The 24,980-nt window shown below is 34.7% G+C and overlaps 1 protein-coding gene across 4 annotated transcripts in view; it reads left to right on the plus strand.

The window, feature by feature from the left end:
• Positions 1–24,980, plus strand: part of LOC149770844 (uncharacterized) — a 47,102-nt gene extending 22,122 nt beyond the window's left edge. For all 4 annotated transcript variants that reach the window (XM_089949049.1, XM_089949052.1, XM_089949050.1 and 1 more), the window contains exons 2-4: positions 2,538–3,220; positions 14,690–14,851; positions 17,029–24,980. In XM_089949049.1, coding sequence (XP_089805175.1) covers positions 2,595–3,220; positions 14,690–14,851; positions 17,029–17,194 — 954 coding nt within the window. In that variant the 5' untranslated portion in view covers positions 2,538–2,594 and the 3' untranslated portion in view covers positions 17,195–24,980. The remainder of the gene's footprint in view (positions 1–2,537; positions 3,221–14,689; positions 14,852–17,028) is intronic.

Here is a 24,980-nt window from a genome sequence, read left to right on the forward strand (position 1 = left end):
ATTTATACTGTCTGCCATATATAGCCTATCTTGTGCTGAAAAATGGCATCAAACCCTACAAAAAACAACATAACATCATCGATCATCCATCAATGCATTAGCACAAATTTGATATAATTATTCATGAGCTGCTTGAGGATTGCCATGAGGCTTTACATGGTACACATTCATCACATGATCTGCTGGGTCATAAATTAAAATGTTCTTGCTCAGGTATCCAATATGGCCAGCACAGTGACATCTTGAAAATCTTTACTGCTACTTCTTATGAAATGGATGGTCAAACCATTGTAGGGTTTTCACTAGAAGATTATCATGGGAGGTGATGCATTGCATTAAATTTGAGCTGCCATATTTTACTGAACTGTCGGTTCAAGGTAATTTATTTAATGTATTGATTTTGATAAGTTTTCATACAAAAATACCAAGTGCACCAAAGTCTGAAGGTTCTTAGAGTATTATTATTATTAAATAATTGTCCCAAGCGCAGCTGATAACTTTAAACACCTCAACTGATGACTGGTTGAGGTGTTTGAGGAAAGTGCATGTCATACTATACCCGAACAAAGATAACTGATTAGACTATAAACTTTTGTTTTTGATACATACCATCATTTACCTAAAATGTTTGATTAATACATTATTTAAAGCAAAATGTACCTTCGGTCGAGGTAAAAATCCATCACTGCATCTGTAAATTCACAGAACGCATCACTTTTGATGACACAGATTTTAGGGATATGTTTGGCCGTAAATGATGCCCAGTATGGCTGTCAGTGTGGTCATCTTTAAGTTTTTGTTATCACTACTCCTGAATGGAAGTTTGTATTGACATAGAGGTTTTCCAGAATACTTCTCATCGTGTGTAGTTGGGGCTGATGTGATGGTCAACATGGCCACCCGAGCAGCCATATTGAAAATATTGTTTCAGCTACTAGAGCTGAATGGATGGTCATATCAATATGATGGACCACTGCAGTGGCCTAAGTGGTTAGAGCATCCACCTTGGATGCTGGAGGTCACGGGTTAGAACCCTGGATGTGTCATACCAAAGACTTATAAAAATTATACTGGCAGCAGTCTCACTTAGCACCAGGCGTTAAAAGATTAGTGTTAGGACTCAAGGTGGAACATGATGCTACATGTCTTCTGCATGATGCCCCAATGCTAGACATCACTTTAAACTGCCACAGTACAGACATTGTAATGATATGATTCAAATTGTTAATGCTAGCCTACATTAAAAATTATATATATAAAAAAAAAAAAAAAACTCAACATGAGGTTTTAACTAAAAGATTTCTTAATTGTTCCTAAGTGAAAATTGCTGATCTGGTGTTCAATATGGCCATGACAGGGGCCATTTACGAAATCTTATCACTATTTCTTTTGAATGGAAAATCATATTGAATGGAGTTTTCACATTGTCTAGTTGGCTTTAACTGAAAATGGTGCTGATCTGATTTCTAACAGCTGCCACAATGTCCCTCTTAAAAATCTTTATATAACTATTTCCCTTAGATGGCTGGTCCTATTGACATTACGCTTTCATTAAAAGACTGCTTATAATGTTTTGTTGGTACTAAATAGGTATGGTACCAGTCTGATATTATTGGATATGGCCACATTGGCACACATCTTGAAAAACGTGTTATCATTGTTCCTCCAAACTGTAAAGTCGTGTCAACGTTCAGCTTCCACTAGAAGACTTCATATGATGCCCTGTTGGTCCTCAGTGAAAATGGTGTCAAGCTGATATCCAGTATGTCCATCACAGCAGCTAATTTAAAATCTTATCGCTGAAGAATATCAAAAATGGTTTCAGTATTCCGCATTACAAAAATAAGAAACGGTCTTAATGAGTCATATTTGAGGGACTCTTGGAGGTGTATCATTTATCATGTGTTCTGCATTTTGCATTACACTGTTGGCTTTCTTCAGAATGCTTTGATCATTTCATTTCTGTTCACTTTATATTGTGATGTAACTTGTGTTCATTCAACATTTGGTTTGCTTTCATGCTGAATTACCCATTTCTACATTTCATTCTATTCATTTTTATCCGATACTTTAGTAACTGTCTACAGACTGCGGGGAAAATGAATATTTTATTAATCTGAAATAATATAAACATCGTGATATTATTATCATGCAAAAGAAGTGGTGATATCACATTACAACTTTAGTTTCACAATAACATCACTGGAACTGTTGACAGGACACCCATTTTGTTTGGAATACAGATGTTTAGATATTATATTCAAGAAAGTTTGGGAATATTGGTTCACTTTGGGATTGGATAAATGGATTTCTGTTTAACTTTATATGCAAGTGAGAGTACAAAATGACAGATTAAATTGCCTTGTTGAAGTAATTTGAATATACCTTTTTCAGGGTAAATATTTTTGGGAAGAGGCCTCGCAAAACCGGCTAGCAAATTCTGTCCTTTCGGTGGGATTTGCTAGTCCTTGACCAGTTAGCATGCATATGATAGACTTTGTTTTTTTTTCATTAACTGTAGCTGAATTATTTTTCAGATTGACAGCTAATGTGATAACAGAGGAAGTTAAACTGTCAGTCCACCACAAATTACCATGACTACTATAGATGGCGAGTTTTTTCCAAGTCCAGATCGCAAGCCTCATCCACGAATCAAACCAGAGGCATCAGAGTATGCTGAGAGAAATCGAGGTGGAATGGAAAAATGGTTCGACCACAGTGTGAATGTGAATTACCAGTCACCACGTCCTGCAGAGCGAAACATATCCGAAGAAGCTCGCAAAAATGCACAAGTAAACAAAGGAAGTATGTCTGAGGTTCTTGGTGGTTATGCTGACCCTCCAATGCAGAGGAATATTCATCCACGTGCCATTAAGAAAGAAGCAAATGAAATTGCAGAAGCAAATAAAGGAGATGGCATGAGAAACTTGATGGAAAATTATGGAAATTTAGGTTTATCAGATAGACCAGCTCCAAAAGTGAAGGGTGTTGATGCAGAAGAATATGCACAAAGAAATCAGGGAACAGTTGACCACCTCATAAATAATTATGGAGTGGTGACCCCTCAAGCACCACCTGCCCCTAAAGTTAAATATGGGGGAGAAGAAGTTGCAGCTAAACACACTGGAGCTGGAATGGGGCCTCTTCTGAGAATGGAATTAGAAAAGACTCCAAGGGAGCCCAAGTATGGAAAGTTGCATCAAGAGTCTCAGGATGCAGGGTAAGTATTTTAAATATTATATGCTCATTTTTTTTTTCTCCATTAACTTTACATTGTCCGAATTGTTAAGTATTTTACGATATTGCACTTAAATGCACTTCATATTCCACTCATGAAGGATGTACTTTCTATTGTAAACAAACAATGGATGCTGATGCCAGCACTTTTGATTTGTAAACAAATCATGTACACTCAGTTAGTAGGCACTTTAAGTTTTGGTTGATTGTGTTTGTTTCTGAATGAACTAAAATGTATGTTTCATGGACTGCCACATACCAGCTGCTTTGCTACCTGCCACGTTAACTTCTTTAATACAATGTTTTGGATTTAGGCGGGTGATAGACACCAGATTTCATAAAATTGCTGGGTCCCTACAAAAACATGCAAGTGACAAGGCATACACTATCTTTTAACTGGTAATAAGAATGGCCAAAAATATACTTACAGTTTTACATCCTGAATTTCTTCAAATCCTCCTTACTGCACTCAAAATGAAATAAGCATTATATTCCATAACATCTTTTTGATAATTGCAATTAAAAGACTACATATTTTTCCAACATTATGATTTCAAACATTCATTGACAGAACAGAAACACACTAGCAGATGTCAACATGCTGCTCTTTCTTCACTGAAATCCGGTGTGCCTCATGTAGATTTGACAGATAAATCCAGTCCATAATCACAAAATTTCGCAGAAATGACAAAAATACCAAATTCTATTCCATATCAGATGGAAAAGTTGTTGCAATGCGCATTCGTTCACAATATGACTCCAAATTTCAATTTTAAGTAGACCAAAACTGCCATTTTCTTTTGAAAGTTATGTCTAGCACGTGACTAAGTTCAAATTTATATGGGGGAGTTACGTGCACATTTTGTTGTGTAAAGATGAATCTGCGCTTGCGTATTTAGTTTGGAATACAGCATACATTCTCTTTGTTTCATGTAGTGTATTTTTGTTTACATAATTAAGCCTTAGGTAGAACAAGAAAATGAGCATATAATAAAAAGGTTACTGTTTTTGTATGGGAAAATATGAACTTGTTTTGTCAGATGGATATACATGTACTGCACTTTCAAGGTTGTGCAGTATTTCCATCCAGACAACTTGTTTGGCAAGTATTAAATTACAATCAGTGCATCATGTGCATGTAATACTGTACACTGCTGGCAGTTATTAAATTACAATCAGTGCATCATGTGCATGTAATACTGTATGCTGCTGGCAGTAATTAAATTACAAGATGTGCATCATGTGCATGTAATGCTGTACACTGCTGGCAGTAATTAAATTACAAGATGTGCATCATGTGCATGTAATACTGTACGCTGCTGGCAGGTATTAAATTATAAGATGTGTATCATGTGCATGTAATACAGTACACTGCTAGCAGGTATTAAAATACAGATGTGTATCATGTGCATGTAATACTGTACACTGCTGGCAGGTATTAAATTACAATCAGTGCATCATGTGCATGTAATACTGTACACTGCTGGCAGTAATTAAATTACAAGATGTGCATCATGTGCATATAATACTGTACACTGCTGGCAGGTATTAAATACAGATGTGTATCATGTGCATGTAATACTGTACGCTGCTGGCAGGTATTAAAATAGTGTATCAAGTACATGTAACACTGTGAACTGCTGATGGATGTTATATAGTGTTGGGAATTGATGCGATTTCATGAACAATCATTAACTTTGCTTTCTGCTCAAGGCTAGATTAATAATAAAAGACTGTCTTGAAGGATGTCTTGCCCGAACTGGGGCAATAATTCAAGAGGCCTGAACTCTGACACAGCAGAATGGTGTGGAAATTAATTTTAAACAAAAGTCAAACATAAAGTGATCAGTGCTTGACCAGATTGATGAGAACTTGTCATGGAAACCTAGCTATAACAGATTGTTTGGGGTCCACAGCTTGCCATCATGCTGATTGTAATCTATGATGTAGGTCAAAAACATGTCAGTTAACTGTAGAATATTTTGTATGCATATTACTAAGGCTGTACAGTTTGGGGGATGAGGTGGGAGTTGGTGCAAAAATTTACATGCTTGAATAATGCACTTACCTATTTATATAATAAAGCAGAAATAATGAAAACACTGATTACATATATAACATTTGGTTTTATGCAAATAACCAAATATTGGTACATATATACATTGTAGTGTGAGTAATTAAGTTGATATACTCACCATCTGATCTTTACGCATCTATAATAGAGAATCTGTAAAAAATATGCAGAGAAGAATATTTTTTTGTTATTTCATCATAAATCATGATATGTCTGCATTCAGTTCAAAAAATGAATCGAGAAGAAACAGGGAAAGAGAAAGGAGAATTATGGTTTAGTACTTATGCACGAGTACACATGCCAGAGTCACCTCAGATTTGACAGTTTTTCCAATGTCACCAGTATGAATAATTTTTCATGAACAATATCCTCATTTTTATAGGAAATGGATGGTATTATTCATGATCATTGGACTGTGATGATTCAAACACTGCTGAGACACTTGTGCTTGATGGTAGCTCTTTTTTTGAAAAACATCTACACAGTACTGTTTATGTTTATAAGCAGTGCCTAATAAATCCAACAATATTTTTCAGGCCGACTTTGAGCATCATAAGTTACTTAATTAGGTATATAAATTAAATGATTTGTAAATTTGGGTGGGTGATAGATATTTGTAATCATGGCATTGTTTGGTGCATGGTTGTGTATGCAGGTTTGATTGAGCAAGTATTGGTTGGCTTTTGTTTGTTATGAAGAAGTATTTACAGCGGGGATTCCCCATATTAGGGACTCAGATTGATGTGTTATGATGAAGCAATTATTATAAATTTATAGTGGGGATTCCTAGTATTAGGGGCTCAGATTGATATGTGTTATGATGTTTCCGAGTATTATTGACTGAAATTGATATGTGGGAGCTGCATTGTACACCCCTTCCGCAATTTTAAAACACCCTGTTAACTCATGCAACCAGTGTAAATTGCAAAGGTAAATCTGGCACGTCTTTTTGTTTCTTCTTATAGCAAGTTGAAAATAATTTCCTATTTACTTACCCTCCCCCTTACTATTTTTGGACAAATGATAGCTTCATATACAGTACCTTTCATTTTATCATTTACAAAAATGGCATTAATGTACAGAAATTTGTATGTCATAAAATTCACACATTTGAATAAGAAATCATATATTTTGTAAAATGTTCTGTAATGAAAATATTTTTCTCAATAACAAATCATGTATATGACAATATATGACAAAATATTGATGAATGTATCTGTTGGTAAATGCCATTTGATGGTAACACTGTAAGACAAAAGCCAATTAGAGAAGTAATGTGAAGTAAAATGTGTTTTATCCTTTAATGCATTTAAAGTGTAATGATCATAAATATGATATGCCCTATGCAAAGAGTCAATCAGCTGTCAAGGCAATGTCCACAAGTACTTCCATGATCGACTGCTCCAGGGCCTTGTACTTATAGTGTATGCCTCAAATGTTGGAGGTTGTGGCTTCGAACCTCAGCTGAGTCATACCAAAGGGCACTCAGCAATAGGAGGTTAGAGTTAGGACTGGTTGGCTTTGTGTCAGGATAATTTGACTGGGTGGAATATCATGCTATATGTCTGTGGCATGAAACCCCCAGTGCTAGACTCACTATCAGCTGTATTATTGCAGACATTGTAGCTATATGACTGAAAAATTGTTAAAGCTACTTTAAAAATCAAAATCATACACACACATTCATAATCACCAAAGTATGGGGTGACTAAGTTGCTAAGCTGTGCTTTTCTGTTTTTTTTCAACAGTTAAGAACTTAATGGTCCGTTGACCAAATAACACAAGCCAATAATTAACAGATTGTCTTTATAGCTGATCAGAAAATCTGAAAAGTGCCAACATCACAGTAACATGTGGATGTTGTTCAGCTTAATTTCTTGTTAAAATTACACCAGAGACAACTCCAAAGTTTTTGCCTTTTGTAATGTTATTCAGCGAATTCATCAACATTTGTTTTGATAAATTTAAAAATAAATTTCAGGTTCTAGTAAGGCATACACATTTTTTCCTTTTTTCTTTCTTCATGGTTAATTTTTTAAGAAAATCTATATATTCTGTTCCAGGGCCATGGAACTGAAGTATTTTAGTAGTAAAAACATGGAGTTGTACACAGTCATTGCCATGTACAGTTGACAAAGAAGTGTAAGACAGTGTTCCACATTGAGCGAGCCCACTGGATATTTTCCATGCCCCGGCTGCCAGTGTACCCCTAAATTTAATATGTTCCCATATTTTGATCATTAGAGGGGGATAGAGCAGAGGTACTGTATTTTGGTGTCTAATGCACACCCCTGTGTGTTTTTTTATTTGAATGCGGTAACAGTAAAGTTTTGAACATAAAATATTTTATAAAATCTTCATCATTTTGCTCTGTGTCATAGTGTGATATTGTCAGCCAATTTGGATACTGCACAGATCATTTGTTAAATGACATTTTAATTTGTTATCAAGAAACCAGCATGGGGTCCTGATGATGATCGATAATTTTGTTTAAGATCTAATAAAAGAAAGAATGAAAAAGTGGCATATTGGAAGTATATTTTTCTGATTTATGGCTGGTCCTTAAATTTTTAACAGTTTATGGTTCACCTTAGTGATGGAATTCAGTCGGTTTTGTCAGGGTCCTCTAATTCCATTTTGTCATTATCACTCTCAAAAGTCACTGTAGATGTATGTCCTCACCTGTCATTCTTCTTCATTCTGTACCAGAAAACTCTCCTGCATTGTACTCCTTCCCAACAGCTCTGTTACTATATGCTTCTGCATAGGCAATGATGATTATCTCGTCTTTCACAACGTACATGTTTCTTACACCTCCCCAGTGGATTCTTTGCCGGACTGTATTTGTTCCAATATGAAATTGAATACAAGATTTATGTAAAAGTTCAGATTCAGTATCAATTCTTTTTTGGACTCTCATGACACCTTTAAAATATATCTCGGTGTCCCAACTAGAATTTTACCACGAGAGTGTATTGTAATTGTGCACAGCATATCAAAGCTTAGCCAAAATGTATTACCTTTAAAAACACCAAATCAATTAAACAATTGGACCGCTCCTGTGGCCTAGTCACAGGTTACAGTGTCCTCCTCGGATGCGGCAGACCATGGTTCGAACCCCATCCAAGTCATACCAAAGACTTACAAAAATAATACTAACAGCTGTCTCGGTAGGCACTCAGCATTAAGAGGTTAGTGTTAGGACTGGTCAGCCTGGTGTCAGGATAATGTGACTGGGTGGGACATCATGCTACATGTCTGCTGCATGATGCCCCATTGCTAGTCATCACTACAAATGGAAATCATAGTGATATGATTGAAAACTAGTTATAGCTATGTTAAAAATCCAGATCACATTATTGTAACAAAAGAAATATACTGTGATTTAAGATGATAAATAAAATCCAGGAAACAAGATAAATTTCCAAAGAAAAAAAATATTTGCCAATTTCATACATTAGCATCTTCTGTTTCATGATATGAATCAGTGTTACCGTAAGAGACAAACTGCTGTTACAAAAAAGCTGTCCCCTTTTTGTGCCTTAGATGAGAATATTAACACTGTTTGAATTCTAAATATCATATTTAAGTTAAACAACAAAGAAATTATTAAAATATTTATTCGATCAACAGATATTGATTGTTGAACACTTACGTGTATAGTAACAGACCTGCCAACCCTTGCGATTTTGCGGTAAATATTATGGAAATGATCCATAAAATACGGACTTGGCAATAAAAGTACAAATTAAAGAAATATGATTGTTAGCAGTAAATTCCAGATACTGGTTTGTTTGTGTTTGATTCAGATCCAGGTTTCATATTAGACTTAGTGGAATTGGTCTGGGAACCATACTAACTTTACTGGAGTACCTCAGACACTTTGAACTGCGCATATTTTGTGACATTTATTTGTTTTAAAAATGTCCATTAGGTGATACATTTTCAGAATGAAAGGGACAATAAAACTGCTTTAAAATTTTTAATAGTGCAGAAGAATAAAAGAATATTCAGATTCTCTGGGAAAAAACTGTTTTGATTTGAATATGGCACATGGCAAGAAAGATGACTCCTGTCGCCATGGTTCATGTGAAATTTAATTTTTTTAAGGATTACATCAAGTTGAGAAATAGCAAGAAGCAATTGAGCTCTGTATGAATTGGAACAGGAGTTTGTGAAACTGATCCGAAGGTATTTAATGCTCAAAACTAACTTTACAATTTTTTTAGGCCTACTTGAACACAATGTTGACCATATCTGCATCGGTCTTAAATCACACTACTGGACCTTTAAATGCAAAATTTCCAGCTTGACAGTACTTTAGTAGTAAATAATATTTTGTTACACCTTACTGAAAACTGCTCTAACTGGCAGAAAAAAATCGACTGCCTTGCTGACCAGGTCTAGTTGGGGTTATCAGGTCTGCAGTAATCATAATTGTTCCACAGCAGTGCGCTGCTACACAAAGCTTAAATGTAATTGTTGACAGTAGAGCAACTAGTTACCATAGTTACCAGTCATATGTGCATATTTTTCTGGTCATCACAGAACAAAAAGCAACGGAAAAGTGAAATGAAATTGGTTCATTAAGGTTTGTAAGCATTATTTATTTCTTTAATAAGGCAGGTAAACAATTTATTTTTACAATGCATTAGATTTAGTTTTCACAAGGAGTGAATGTGATGTGTAGGCAGCTTTAAATGATTCTTTCTTAAGTTTAAGTCTTTTTTTTTTTGTGTGTTCTTCTGTAAAACCTGCACCCTCCCCTGAAAATAAGAAAATGTAGGTTTTAAGAAGTGCATGTTATATACACCAAAAAATGGTACATGTGCGAAAAGTGCCTGCTTGACAGCTGAACCATAGCAACACTCTTACTGTGTCATTTTAAAATCAGTCTCTTGAGGAATTAATGAGTGCAAACATATTTATTTTTAAACATATTTATTTTTTGGGTTACACAGTAGTTTATTAGTAGTTCTACAGTCACTACACAGTTTTGGCTCATTTATGTTCACTTATGACACATACATAACTTGATACTAACAGGAGGGTTACTAATTGTGTTTTTTGTTGTCATTTTGCTTACACTGAAAGTGTCAAAAATAGTCAACTTTTGATTTCCTAGGATCATGTCTTTAAAAATTCATTATATGTGTACAAGTGCTTGTGTCTCTCACGCTATCCCACATTTTCACTATACAGAGGTTAATGTTTATGGATGCTGTTACTTGTTATTAAGGCAGATATGTAGCAACCTTTTCCATATATTCATCTATGTGTCCATCTGTCTTTGTTAGTTTCTTGTAATCAGCAAATCTTTGCAACCTCTTGACATAATTCAGTGCCATTAAATGGTAGTTGAACTGCCTGTCACACCTATGCATGCGTCTTTGAAAATGTTTCGGTTTTCTAGTTCTTTTGATTTTGACATTGTTATTACCTCTTGGGGTTTTCATGCACATTCTTGGATTTAGCTTTGGAAGTTGTTTGTAGTTTGGTTTTAAAGGTTTAATGCCATTTTTAGCAATCATTGGCTCTGCATGGCAGCCAGTATCTTTGGTGGAAGAAGAACCTGGGAAAACCCCAAGAAAAACCACCAACCCATGGGACAGTACCAACAAGCTTTCTTACATACCCATGTTGGATAACCTGAGACTCAAACTCATTCAGACTGAAGTTAGGTGTCAGTGATCTTTAAAGGTGAGCACTGTATTCCGCACATTCACTTGCGGCCTCAATTTGCTTTTAACCAGACTAGCTCCAAAACGATTCAGTATATATCACATTGGAGTTTGACATGTCCTTGTCATATAGATGCAGGTGAACCATTATGGGGATTCAGTGCTTTTAATTGACAGAGATTTGGGCCATATCATTTAAAGTGAAGTTGACTTCATCTAAGAAGTTGCTTGTTAGAGCCCCATCATATATTGGTACCCCCTCCCATACTCATTGATATGAGTGATAAATACAGACATGCCACCTATCAATACATATTATGATAAACAATCCATTATATGATACATGTAAAGAATAAAGAGGTAAATAAGTAATAAGTTAACTAGTCAAGGTCATGCAGGATGAACATTAATTATTATGAGGTATATATGACTTTGAATTAATTTTTTGCCTCTTTTTCACCTTTTGATCAGTTTTTCACCTTTTTTTTCTTCGATGTTGGTATTAACATGGCAAAATGTTGTTGTGTATTGGTGTTTCATTTTGCCTATTGAATATTCCGAACATGCCTTCCAGCATGTTGCAAGAGGCAACATACGTGTGCAACTCTTTTGCCCAGGGATGCATACCTGGCTGAGAATTTCTGGGGTGTTTTGAAAGATTGCAGTTTACTGGACACGTATATCAAGCTTTATCAGAAATATACTGCATTTCAGCTTTATCCCTGTTTTATATGCTCTTTCAGGATTACTTGAATTTGGTTTGCACTGTATAGCCAGGATTGTGCTCATTTGCTGTCAAGCCCTATACATTTTTGGTTACAATGACATTTATTTGAGCTCAGGGAATTGTAGATAATGTCTTTGAAATCTTTTTGGGTTGTTTTGTAAGCTCCAGCTAGATTTATGACTGCAATAGAACCAAGCTACAACAACCTGAGCAATCGTCTAATATGTTATCAACAACACCAACATTAAATTCACACAATCATTACAAAACCTAGGTGTTACTCTGGACAGGACTCTCACATTGCACCAACATGTCATGAACATATGCAAGGCTGCATATCTTGAGCTGAGATGCATCAGCTCAATTCGCAAATATCTTTCAGTTGATGCCACTAAAACACTTGTGTGTTCATTAGTACTTTCAAGACTGGACTATTGTAACTCAATTCTGTCTGGTTCATTTCAATATCCACTCCAGAAACTTCAAAAAGTTCAAAACACAGCTGCACGGATCATACTTAGAGTACCACGATCAGAGCACACCTCCCCACAGCTCTGTATCCTAGACTGGCTATCCATTAGATCCAGAATCAAGCACAAAATTTGTTCTCTGTGCTACATTTCACTATCGGACTCTAGTCCAACATACCTATCTGACCTCACCCATGTGTACACACCAGCAAGATACTTATGCTCCTGTTCTGATAATCGTATACTCGTTATTCCCACTATGAAAACAAAGTCATATGGACAGCGTTCTTTTGCATACCAGGGCCCAGCAACGTGGAATGAATTGCCCACTGAACTTGGACACAAAGACAGTGGTCACATTCAAGAGGGCTCTAAGAACTCACTTATTTCGACTGCAAGAACAAACTGAAAGACCTAATAATGTTTACTACCTGAAATATTCTCAGCATGTTTTTTATTCTTTAATGTTTTTCTAATTTCATGTTGTTTGTTTTTGTAATAATATTATTATTATTATTATTATTATTATGTGAGGTATTTTTGGGTTGCTGTCATGGTTAATCAGCAGAGGTGTAGACTTGTTCATTGAGCTCTGCCATTGTGAAACAAGGTCTGTAAAGTTGCCCTGTTATAATATTTTTTCATTCAGTGTAATAAACCAGAACAAAAGTATTTTGTTTCAAGCTATGTGAGGAGAGAAAAAACTCTGCCCCTACCCTTCTGAAAATTAAACGGTCGGTCCCTAATGTGAAGCTTTTCATAGTAAGCATACACACTGACAATGTTATAAATACATTGTTTCTGCCAGACACGTTATTATGGGATATAAACACCAGATACCACAAACACTAAGTTTGAATGCTCCAAATAGACACACGGTACTAATGGTATGGAAAAATGGGAACCAGCCTGGGAATGGGTGAACATATAATAGAGTATATATGGGTTAGGCTGACCAGGATTGGTTAATAATGTCAGTTTTGTTGTAGGAAAAATAATCTTTTGAGAGCTTATCCTAGTTGTAAATGATTTTTTTTTAGAGACGTTGTTTTATTGATGGAATTTCAGTCCATTAACAGAGCCATTATTTTATTTATGGAATTTCAGTTCTATAACAGACTTGAGTTTGGAACATTTATTACTCAAATTAGCATCTGACTCTTTGGTGCAGAATTGAAAGCACATGTTTCAAGCATGCAGGTTCAGAAAAAGCCGTGCCTCATCCTTTCCTAAGCACAGAAGATGACGTCCAGGTTTCATCTGTATGGATAAATATAGGTTTGATCATGAGCATTCAAAAATTTTAAGTTACTGAATTTTTAATATCATGGTGTTTGCATAGGTTTACTATGGGAACTGAATTAATCCAAATGTGGCATAGTAAATATAAATATGGCACATTTTGATTTGCTTCCAAATGGTGCAAGTAGCTTCCGTTGAATTGGAGTGTCTTACCGGGGTTTTCCTGGGCTCTTTCTCCACCAGTTTTACACTAGCCACAATATATAGCCTACCGGTATCTTACACTGAGAAATGGCATTAAAATCCAAAATAACAACAAACAACCAGTCATTAAATGCCTAAATTCTGAGTAATTATTTTTATGAAAATGAGCACAATCCATCAAGGAATCAATTCCAGTGCCAGTGGTATCAATCACTAACGGTATGTTTTGGCATGGTTTTTTTTCCCCTTCATAATCCCGTATATAATAAAACTTCAGCTGAGCTGTAAAGAAATGTGTGTTCATTATATCCCATAATATCTTTTTGAGAATCAGTTTACCATGCTACTACTGGTAGATTATAATATCCTCAATAAAAATGCAGTAGTTTCTATACTTGGCATTTCGTGTACACTCATTTATAAGATAATAAGTCCAACTGTAAACTGCACAGACCCAGATCTGCCATCATATATGGTGCTGTTCATTAGTAGTAACAATTTGAACAAACATCATAGAATCATGATCTTTTGTTGTTTGCAGTTTAATTTGACTTGTAGGGAGTCCCCGATTGACTGTGTGGTCCAAAGTGCTCAGCGTTATGAATCAATGCCATCTTACCTCTGAGTGGGTTTGTGATTGAGAGAAAGCTTGCTGGTAGCTACTTGTGGGTCGGTGGTTCTTTCTGGGGGTTTTCCCGGGTTCTTCCTCCATCATTTATATTGGCTGCCTGTCTTGTGGTGAAAAATGGTATTAAACCTTATAACAACAACAACTTATAAACGAGTATATATGGTAGGTCATGAAGAGAAGCCAAGTAATCATTTCTGTGTTTGAATCCCATATAGAATGTTTTAATATTTGAAAATGGCTTAGAGTACGAGATCATAAGTACATACAGTTTACGTAAGAATTAATAGCATTGAAATTTGCATACTTCCATCCTCTCATTATTCAAGTAAATAACATGATGTAATGTGATAGTAGAAAATGGTCTGTGAGCTTTTTTCATAGCTTGAGGAAATAAAATTACATCTGTTCTATTGTTTCTTCTAGGTGGGATGAGATTCCACCAGCAAATAGGACCCGACCTGAAGCAGAAGGAATCGTGGAGAAGAACAGTGCTGACACCATAGGGAATTTGATGCAAGGCAAGGTCAAGCCACCAACACAACGTGATCCTAAGCTACTGAAACATATGCAAGAGTCAGAAACTCCGTGAGTAAAACTTTTCACATTATGCACTGGAATAGGTCATGGTATAATGAGATTTCATTGTTGTAAAACTAGTCATTTGAAATATGATAGTAGTAATAATAATGTGTAACATAGGGATCTAATCAGTCATACTATTTGGTTTTTTATTTTTCATGGCACAAGTTTTTCTGTCAGGAATGGTAGCAGCTGTTGCCACAGCGCCATCAGGATAAGTAAAAAAACATTCTTTACTCTCTATAATGCGACCAGCCATTTTAAAATCCCAGCATACACCATGTTGTTTTATGTTTTGTTAGAATGTTGCTGGAAATGTTGACATCTGATCTATTCACATATATTTTATCATTTTGGCACTTAGTACTGACAGCTGCGAATTTGTGGCTTTTATGGTTTGACAGTTGCAACTAATCAGGAATGTACTAATTCATACAGTGTATATGAAAAACAAATTTGTTTTCATTAAAGAAAGCCTCTATATATGTACCAGACCAACATTTGTTTTAATTAGTCCTCATTGCCATTAAGATGCTATCTGACAAAAAATCCTGTGCTTTGGAAGCAATGGCTAGCAGAATATGGAAATCATGAAGTTGCAATGATACATGTATATAAAATTAGGTAAAGTTTAGGGTTATGCCTACCACAAGAAGAAAAATGATGATACTATTTGAATATCTGCTGAAAAGACATTAGGCATTTTAATTTTTGCAGTACCTTCCATTACTTCATATTATATACTTACATGTTGTTTGTGATTTTTTCATGACGTAAACAAAGATTATTAAACATTAAATCGGTGATCTCATCTGATAAGTAATCAGATACTAGTATTTAGGTCACAGCTAACCAACTTCATTCTAAGTTCAGCATTATCTTTTGTTGTTTGTTTTCTTTTTGTAAGTCATTTACTGTGTAGACACAGACACCTACATACACACACACACAGAGGTGGCCTAAGTGTGGGAGATTTTGGGTTTGAATCCCGACCAAGCCATACCAGAGACTTATAAAAATGGTACTAGCAGCTACCTCACTTGGCACACAGCATTAAGAGGTTATGCTAGGACTGGTTGACCTAGTGTCAGGATAATGTGGCTGGGTGGAACATGATGCTACATGTCTGCAGCATGATGCCTAAGTGCTAGACAACACTGTAAACTTCTTCACTGCAGACAGCATAGCGATATAACTGAAAAGAAATCACACACAATTAAAACACCTCATTTCCAGTAACTACAGATGGTGGATGTAAAATTGAAGAAAATTCAGCAAACAACAATTTACTTCAGACCTACTCAGAGGCAGTGATAATATTGCCTCAAAACTGGCGATGAACAGTCATTCTTGTTGCTTACAAGGCAGTCATAATATAGCAACATAGGGTGGCAATGGACAGTCAATTTTGTTGTTCACAGATGATCTTTCTGTTAGGAAGTGTAACCGTTGCTGTCTGTCTGTGCCTAGAATGACTTTTTACGTTCATTCCTACAGGTTTAGAAGAGTGATGATAACAGTTCTAAGAAGAAATCTGTCTGTATTCAGTCAGATGATATTAAAAAAAAAAAATAGAAATGAGGATGATTACTTTAAAAGCTCAGTAGTCACTAATGGTTACTGTTTTGAAACTGATTGTATCAGATTGGATCTAAGCCAACTGCCAGCATCATTTGCATTGATTGCATAACATGTAACATGGTTGTTTGTTCACAATAAATCACCATTTACTTTACGATGAAGTGTGCCTGAAATAATTATTCAGTTGTCGAAAAGGTCTGTTCAATTTAAACATTTTGATTGTTCATGCTAAGCTATCCTTTGCTTAACCTGTTGTAGTGTACCCAAAAGTGAATCACTTAAAACTGGTATTAACTTCCAACATTTGTGGAATACCATATGTACTTGCTTATAAGCAACATCCAACTGCAAGTAGCATTGATCATGATCAGCTGGCACATTATGCAATGAACAAAATAGGTATGTGCAGTTTGCAGTTGCGTTATACTTATAAGTGAGTGTATATGGTACTTAAGAATTTTATTGGCAGAACATTATTCAGCTGGAATAGCTTAATTTTGGAATACTTATTTGACTCACCGATCGTAATTGGGTTAGGATGCATCATTAGGCCTTGTTTGCACTTAGATTGTAAACTTTACCTTCTAACATTTTCTTGTCAGAAGCCCACAAACAAGTCCACTTCGTACTCGGCCTGAGGCCATGTACAATTATCAGAAGAACCAGAACCAGTCATCAGAAATGGCTGCCATTCTTCGTGGAGAGGCAACCGTAAACACTCCAAGTAAGCGTTCCAACAAAATGAATAAGAGGTCTGAAGAGTGGTAGGCTGAGTGATCAAAAGATACGGATAATTGAATGTGAAAGATGGCCTCAATTCCTGTGTACATTTTGTCAAATCAAAAATACCATTAACGGAACCATTTTGCCAAGCCATGAAACTGTTTTTAAGAGAGCTTTTCGAGTTTGTGTTGCTTTTCAGTTATACATATTTTTGTTCGTTTGTGAAATAACACATGTATATCACTGTGTCAAATAAACATGAGCCATATCAATAAGCCATAGAACTATTATGTATATCATTGTGTCAACTAAAAATTAGCCATATCAGCAAGCCATACAATTTTATATCTAGAGCTTTATTAAAGGTTGTGTTGTTTTTACTGTTGTTCTTTTTAGCTTTGTGCAGAATTTTTTTTTTTGATTTTACAGTGTTGTCTTATGTTTACTTTGTGATACTTCAAGGAATAATATTGTGAACACTCACAAGTCGAGTCCAACTGTAAACACATAGACCTTGATCTGCCATTACATAATGTGCCAGCAGATCAGGGTCTGTATCATTTGCTCCAGTGATTACTCCTAAGAAATTGCATTGACCAAGATCTGTTGGCGGATTTTGCAATGGCAGATCTGGGTCTGTACAGTTTACAGCTGGGCTTTATATATGGTACGTAAATGCATTTTCTTAAAGCTAATGTCAAATAATAGGCATCAGACAAGTTTACACTGGAAAATTATTCCATAGGCCCACCAGTTTAGTTGTCATTAACATCTTTTTGTCTCATATGCATTGGTATGGTGAGACAATGAGTATTACTTCTACACCAAAAGCATCATCATCAACAATGTTAGCACTTTGCATGAAAATTTCATCTCATCTGCCTCATACAGCTATTATCTCTAACATCAAAACTATTATGAAATGAGGGATGACCATGATATGGGGACAACTACTGCTAAAAGGAGACTGAATGAGTGAAGTCTCATAATGAATGCATTCACTTCAAGGATTCTTGGTTATGAAATATGGTTGCCGAATTTGGAATTTTCATTAGGCATCTGGCTTTTATGTTGCCTTTGCGTGGAGCAATGTCGGAGACTCGAACTTGCAAGTCATATATGGTGAGGGTAAATTATAGTACATTGTACAGCTCACACTGCTTTCCAATTAACCGTTTTTTGCTCAAGATTGCTACTTTAACAGGACCAAAGTTTCAACAATAGTGCAGATTTGACTGCTGGCATAATAGAAAGATTTCTCGCTTACAAAACAACTTTTATCAACATTCTTTTTTTAATGTTGCTATAGGTTTATTTTCTTCTATGCAGGTTATACTGTTCACTTTGAGGATCAGAAATCTCATAAAGTTGACATAGAACCTCTGTGTATAATAAAGCAAATTTTCAGATAAATCAGCTTGGTTTATGTACCTAAATTTTGAACTAATAAACGAAGACATGTTACAAAAAAAAGAGAATCAAATGTTTGATGATAACTTTGCTGATAAAGTGGAATTTAGTGAACAAAGTTTGCTGTAGTTTCAATATTTTGAGGAATCCAGATGTCATATTTGAATTCAGATGGTCTCCAACCATTTTGTAAATTTGGGCATAAACTTTTGTGACAACTTGTACAAGGCAGCAGATGAAGAAAAATACTGAGATATTCCTGAAAGAAAAGGCACTTTGGTTAATAGTATTTTCACTACATTCAAATGTAAAGTACAATTTATTTTTCATGAATAAATTTTCACCAGTTGTATGAATTCAGCACACTGTGTACCTACAAATTTACAAAAATCTGTTAATATGCATTATACATGGAGTGTTTTATTGCTAATATGTTATTAACCTGTACAAGGTCTATACAATTAAGTTACACTCACAAACATTTTAAACTTGCATAACTTGCAGGATTTACAATTAATGACTTAGAAACCAGTCATTGGTATTAAGATACAGTATTGGGTGCTCAGTGTTTTCTACAGGAGATGCAGATCCTCACTGAATTTATGGGATATCCCATAAGGATGAGCAAACAGGTGACAGTAATCTACAATCGATTTGCCATGGATATAATGAAATCTGTAAAATTCATCACTATTAACATGGTTCAAGCTGATCATGTATGTGCTTGGCTTCTAAGTCAACTGCTACAATCAAGCACTTACTAAATAGCTTTTTACCATCTACACTTGCCAAGATCACACAATGGCAGACGTGCAGTATGTGATGTTAGGTGGTAATGTGTTTGCTTTTGTAATAGCAGATGGTTGCTGTGCCATTGACAATGTATAACAACCTCGTGTCAGTGTCATAACACGTGAATGCTGTGCCATTGATAACGTACAACCTCGTGTCATTGTCATAACAAATGATTGCTGTGACACTGTTAGCATAAAACCCTGTTTCAATATCATAACTGACTGCTGTGTCATTGTCATAACAGATTGCAGTGTCATTGATAATGTATACAACCTTATGTCAGTGTCATAACAAATGATTGCTTTGCCATTACTAATGTATGCAACCTCTTGTCAGTGTCGGAACACATGATCACTTTGCCATTAAAAATGTTTACAACCTCTTGTCATTGTCATAACACATGATTGCTGTTGCCATTGGTAATGTATACAACTTTGTGTCAATGTCACAACACATGATCACTGTACCAGTGATGAAGATAACTATAGCTGTTATCTTATAATAGAAGATACTTACAAAACACATTTAGTGATGTTGCAGTATTGGGTCTATTTACTGGTTCTGTTCTCATATACCACCCTGACCTCCAAATCCCCATAAAATGTGAAAATCCCCTTATTAAAATACTAAAGAGGGGCATTCACCTTCTGTGTTAAATCCTGTAGAAATCACTGGGTGCTTAAAATGAAAATGTGATTGTAAACATGGGATAAGGATTTTAAACCCCAGTGCACCAAGGTGTTCATTAAATATTTTATTTCATTATTTTGGCACTTGGGGTTGTCATTGTTGTTTTTTATTTTTTACCAGTGATTGTATTTTATCTTGAAATATGGTACATGTCATTGTTGTGATTGTTAATGTATTTGGATCAGAAATTTTGGAACAAAAGAAGCAGAAATATTTTTAATAAATGAATATGCATAAGTTTTGATTTGAATTTTATTGAAATGCAAAATTATGCATGATATTCTTTTCAGACTCGGTCCTCTTTTTTGTTCATTTGTAGTTTTTAATTTTGTTTTCATTGAAATGGAAATCTCATTTTTGTTTTATCGTGTGACATTTGCTTAATTGTCTGTTTAAAAGATCTTATTTTATCATTTTAAATTCCATTTCATTGGATTAAAATAATGTCAAATTAGTATACAGTTTTGCCCAAAGTTTCTGATTACTGATGGATCTCCAATTGAAGTACAAGTCTTTTTATATTTTAGTTTATATCACACATGTAAAATAACCATTTTTAAACAATTTACTCATCAAAACTTGATAAAGACATGCATTGTGTGTTCCTACAATTCCATATCGTTCAAGACTCTTATTCTACTTCCAATGTATTTCTTGGTTATATTTTATTTGTATGCAGTTTTGTACCAACTTATGAAATTTGCATAAGTATTATACGTGTCACTGTAAAAACTGGACATTGTTAATGGTTTGCTCCATACTTAAAATACATGTTTTGCGATTAATTTTAACAATTTATGAACTTCTGTTTACACTTTTGAGAAAGCTTTTTCCCCAATATTTTGTTTATTTCAGTCAAAACCAGTTCATATTGGTTGTATTCAAACTTTTAATTATTTGAATGATTGATCTTTTATTTTAAAATACATATATACAATACTACTTTCCCAAATTTTGTATTTATTTACACCTTGGAACTGTATTTATAGTTGACTGACATATCAGCCATGTTGTCAACAAGAGCGTTGTTCATGGCAAATTTAATCCTGTCAAACAAATGTTTTTTAACAGCCTAATTTGCTTTGTTTATAATTTTATACAGAAAGTTGACAATTCTTTCAATTTTATTCAAGTAAAAGGGTGAAATCTAAAGAAACCACAGGTAGAGATGAAGGTAAAGAGAATGTATCCACAAAAGCAGGTTTTACTATAATAAAGTGAAGATAACAGATCTGGATGACTCTTATACAGTATATAGTTTTAAATAAGTTTTAAGAAACCACAAGTGTCTTTGGTGTACAGTTCAAGGTAAAGAAAAGGATCATCATACATGCCAACCCTCCTGAGGTATGAGTGTAATTATTGCTATTTTTATAAGTGGCAGAAAAAAGTAACTTTGGTATATAAAGTGTAATCTATATATTATTTGCCAGAATTACTGCACATATGGAAAAGATGCATTTATTTTTGCTACTAACCTCATTCTTCAGCTTGTCAAAATTCATGGACATCTTTTGTATAAGGGTATCCAAAAATGCAGGTTTCTCTGTAATTAAAATCAAGATAACAGATCTAGATGACTTGTACAGTATATATTTTTAAATAAATTTTAAGAAACCACAATTGCTTTCTGTGTAGAGTTTAAGGTAAAGAAAAGGGTCATGGATGTCCATTGTACAAAGGTATCCACAAAAGCAGGTTTCACTGTAATAATGTGAAGATAACAGATCTGGATGACTCTTGTATACTGCATTTTTTTTAAAATAAGTTGTAATCTAGCTAAGATGATTCTTAGAGGGTTGTGCATGAGAGCTCATTTTCATATGGAATGTGTTAAACAAGTTGCCTTTATGAGCTTTGGAGAGCAAAGATTGAAAATAATCAAAAGTTTTGTCGGTTTTACATGAAGTGATAACAATGTATCATTTGACAAAAGTGCTAATTTTGTTCAATAAATGCAGAAATATTGTAGTGAAATTACTGAAGTACATTGGGATTACTCTGATGATGTCAAAAGTTCTCTTTTTTACATGTCAATTTTTTGTGTGATTTTGGATGTGATATTATACCCATCGCAGATCAAACATGCTGGACGAGTTTATGAAAATCCTGATGGTGACATGTGGTCAATTTTTATCAATTCAGTGCCCATGATCCAATAAAACTCCAAGGCTAATATGTTAAATACATTTATTAGCATTCGACAGTCTTGAATATGGGTCCTATTCAGCTGTAATATGTAAGCATGTATATGGTTTATGTAGCAAGATAAAAAAATGTACTGTATATAACTGCTTATAAGTCAAGTAAAACTGCAAACAGCAAAGATCTTTCTCAGCCGTAGCATACTGTGCCTGCAGACCACATGTCGTTTGTTCTACTGATTATGCCTAACAAACTACACAGACCCAGATCTGCCAGTGTATTATATACAGTGGTAGATCTGGGTCTGTGCAGATTGCAGTTAGACTCTACTTATAAAGCAAGTATATACTATAAACATATAATACTCACTGTAAATTAGATGTTTTAGAACAAACGGAATGACTGTGATCATATAAGCTGTTTGTTGATAAGTTATCTATTGTTTTAACAAGCATATTATCAAAACTGGGTGCAACTTAAAGAAATATGGTAAAACTGTATTTTCCTATGTTAACATAACTGTAGAAGCCCAGAAAAGGCACGTTAAATGAAATTGTTTTTCCTTATGAGAAGTCATTAATTTTTCTTTTTGGAAGAATAGTTCCTTCCACAAATCATTCCTTTTGTCAGTCTGACACACTTTGTTTTCACTCAGTAATTATTATTGAATTTCATAAAAATTTGGAATGCATCTTGGCATAGATGAGAGTTTGCCTGGCTTCAGTTGCCAACACTCATCATAATTGACTGGAAGAGTTCTATCTGCTGATCGTCAGTCAGACCCACCCACTTTTCCACACATTAAATTCATTAAATATTGGATTTCAGCCAAATTTGGTATGCTGATAATGATTAGGCCTTGGCTTTGTTCAGGCGTCATCTGTTTTATTCTCGAGTCTGAAAGTCAGACCTGCCACTTTACTTTAGACACAAGTCCCTTAAATATTGGATTTCAACTAAATTTGGTATGCAACTTGATTTTCATGAGATCTCAGCAAAGTTTGATTGTTGGCATTCTGCATTGTTTTAGTGAAGTTACATCTCATGTTTATCAGACCCAGCTGTTTAATGTCTGCACAATAACTCCTTGATTATTATTGGATTTAAGCCGATTTTAATAGTATTTTGCTATTTACTAGGTTAACAAAATGGAGAGGACATCAAAATTCTAGAATGTATGTCTTGAGGATAAAGTTTTTAAAATGCAGACCAAGTTAAAACATCTAATCATAGCAAAACATACAAAATTAAAAAATGCAATAGTCCATATCCAGTATTCTGGAAGCCCATACCAAGTATTCTGGAAGCCCATATACAGTATTCTGCTATCCCCTGGGCTCCATATTCTGTTGGTCCCAGGTGCTCCAGGCAAAACATTGTCAGATGCTGTTAAGATACTGTGAATATGTTGCACAACATTTTCTGATTCTTCAGGGAGAATATTCACAACTGATTTATTTTTAAAAAATGTAATAGAATGCATATACACTGCATCATAATTTTAGTTTCTGCTATAACCTCACTCATTTATACAGTATGCCTGTTCAAACATTACAATGCTAAATATAAAATAAGAGACCCATCTTAGGCAGTCACCTCTGGGAAGTGAGAAAAGTGTCTGTCTGAAATAGGTGGCTGTTGAAACAAGGTTCCTTTATACAAGGATTTAGTTGAGGGACATTTAATAAGTGGCCGTTTAGGATGGCTGATTGCATATTAAATGTGACATTAATAGCAGTTTTGACTTTGCTTTCATTTATGGACATAATTAGAGGGAAGTTTTCAAGGAATGTTTATATTATCATTAGCATATGTTACTTTTTTGCGGAGTCTGTCTCGGTTTTCAAGAGAGAAATTAGTATAATTATATGAAACTCAGATTCTGTAATAAATTTTGCATTATTTTTCACAGTTCTATTTTGTTTTTTTAAAAAGGTGTATTCCCTCAACGGTAATGGTTGTGATTTATCCAACTGCTTCTCTTGATTGCATTCATTGTAATAATACGAAATATCTGAATCTTTATTGTTGAAGTTTATCCTCATTTGAAATGGATGAAGGTTGTGCCAGTACCCATCAACTGACCTGATCAAAAAATGAATCATGTGTTAAAGTTTTGTTCTAAATTCAAAATAATGTATATACAGTATCTTTTAAATGTTCAAAAAAATCAGTGAAAATTATGACATTTTTATATTCATTAATGCGGAAAGTGTATGTTTATAGTATGCACAAAGTGTATGGACTGTTTTACACTAATGTCTGCATAGCTACCAATTTTTTTTACACCCAACTAGAATGAAGTATCAGGGGTTACAGGTGATATCAGTCCTAAGCTTTACTGTGCTGTGTGATGTTAGAATAATTTAAGGCAAATGGAGTTAACCAGTCATTTATGAATATTTCATTATACATAAATTGGCATGGTACACTCAAGTGTGTCAGTGGAATTGAATGCAACTTTTACCTGGGGAGAGTAGTGGCTGAGTCAGAATATTAGACAAGCATATGTCACTTAACTACACTCAGCAACACCAACACGGTTGTCATACAGTCAGTCACTGTGTGTGTACTGTAGATCAGAAGCGATGAAGAGGTTCAAAGTTTGGTACTTGCTGTCAGTAATTACCAACAAATTATGTGTGAATTTTGATGTAGTAATGTAAGCTTTATGTGAGAATTCTGTTGCAGCATATTTGCACAAGATATATATATTTTTAAACTGGCAAGTTTGTGGAATATTGATGTTATTTTTTACCAGACTTGTGTAATAAAACTATGGTGCTTACCA

This window comes from Sinohyriopsis cumingii, unplaced genomic scaffold, assembly GCF_028554795.1.
Source record: "Sinohyriopsis cumingii isolate HCF-2022 unplaced genomic scaffold, ASM2855479v2 utg002260l, whole genome shotgun sequence".
Taxonomy (NCBI): domain Eukaryota; kingdom Metazoa; phylum Mollusca; class Bivalvia; order Unionida; family Unionidae; genus Sinohyriopsis; species Sinohyriopsis cumingii.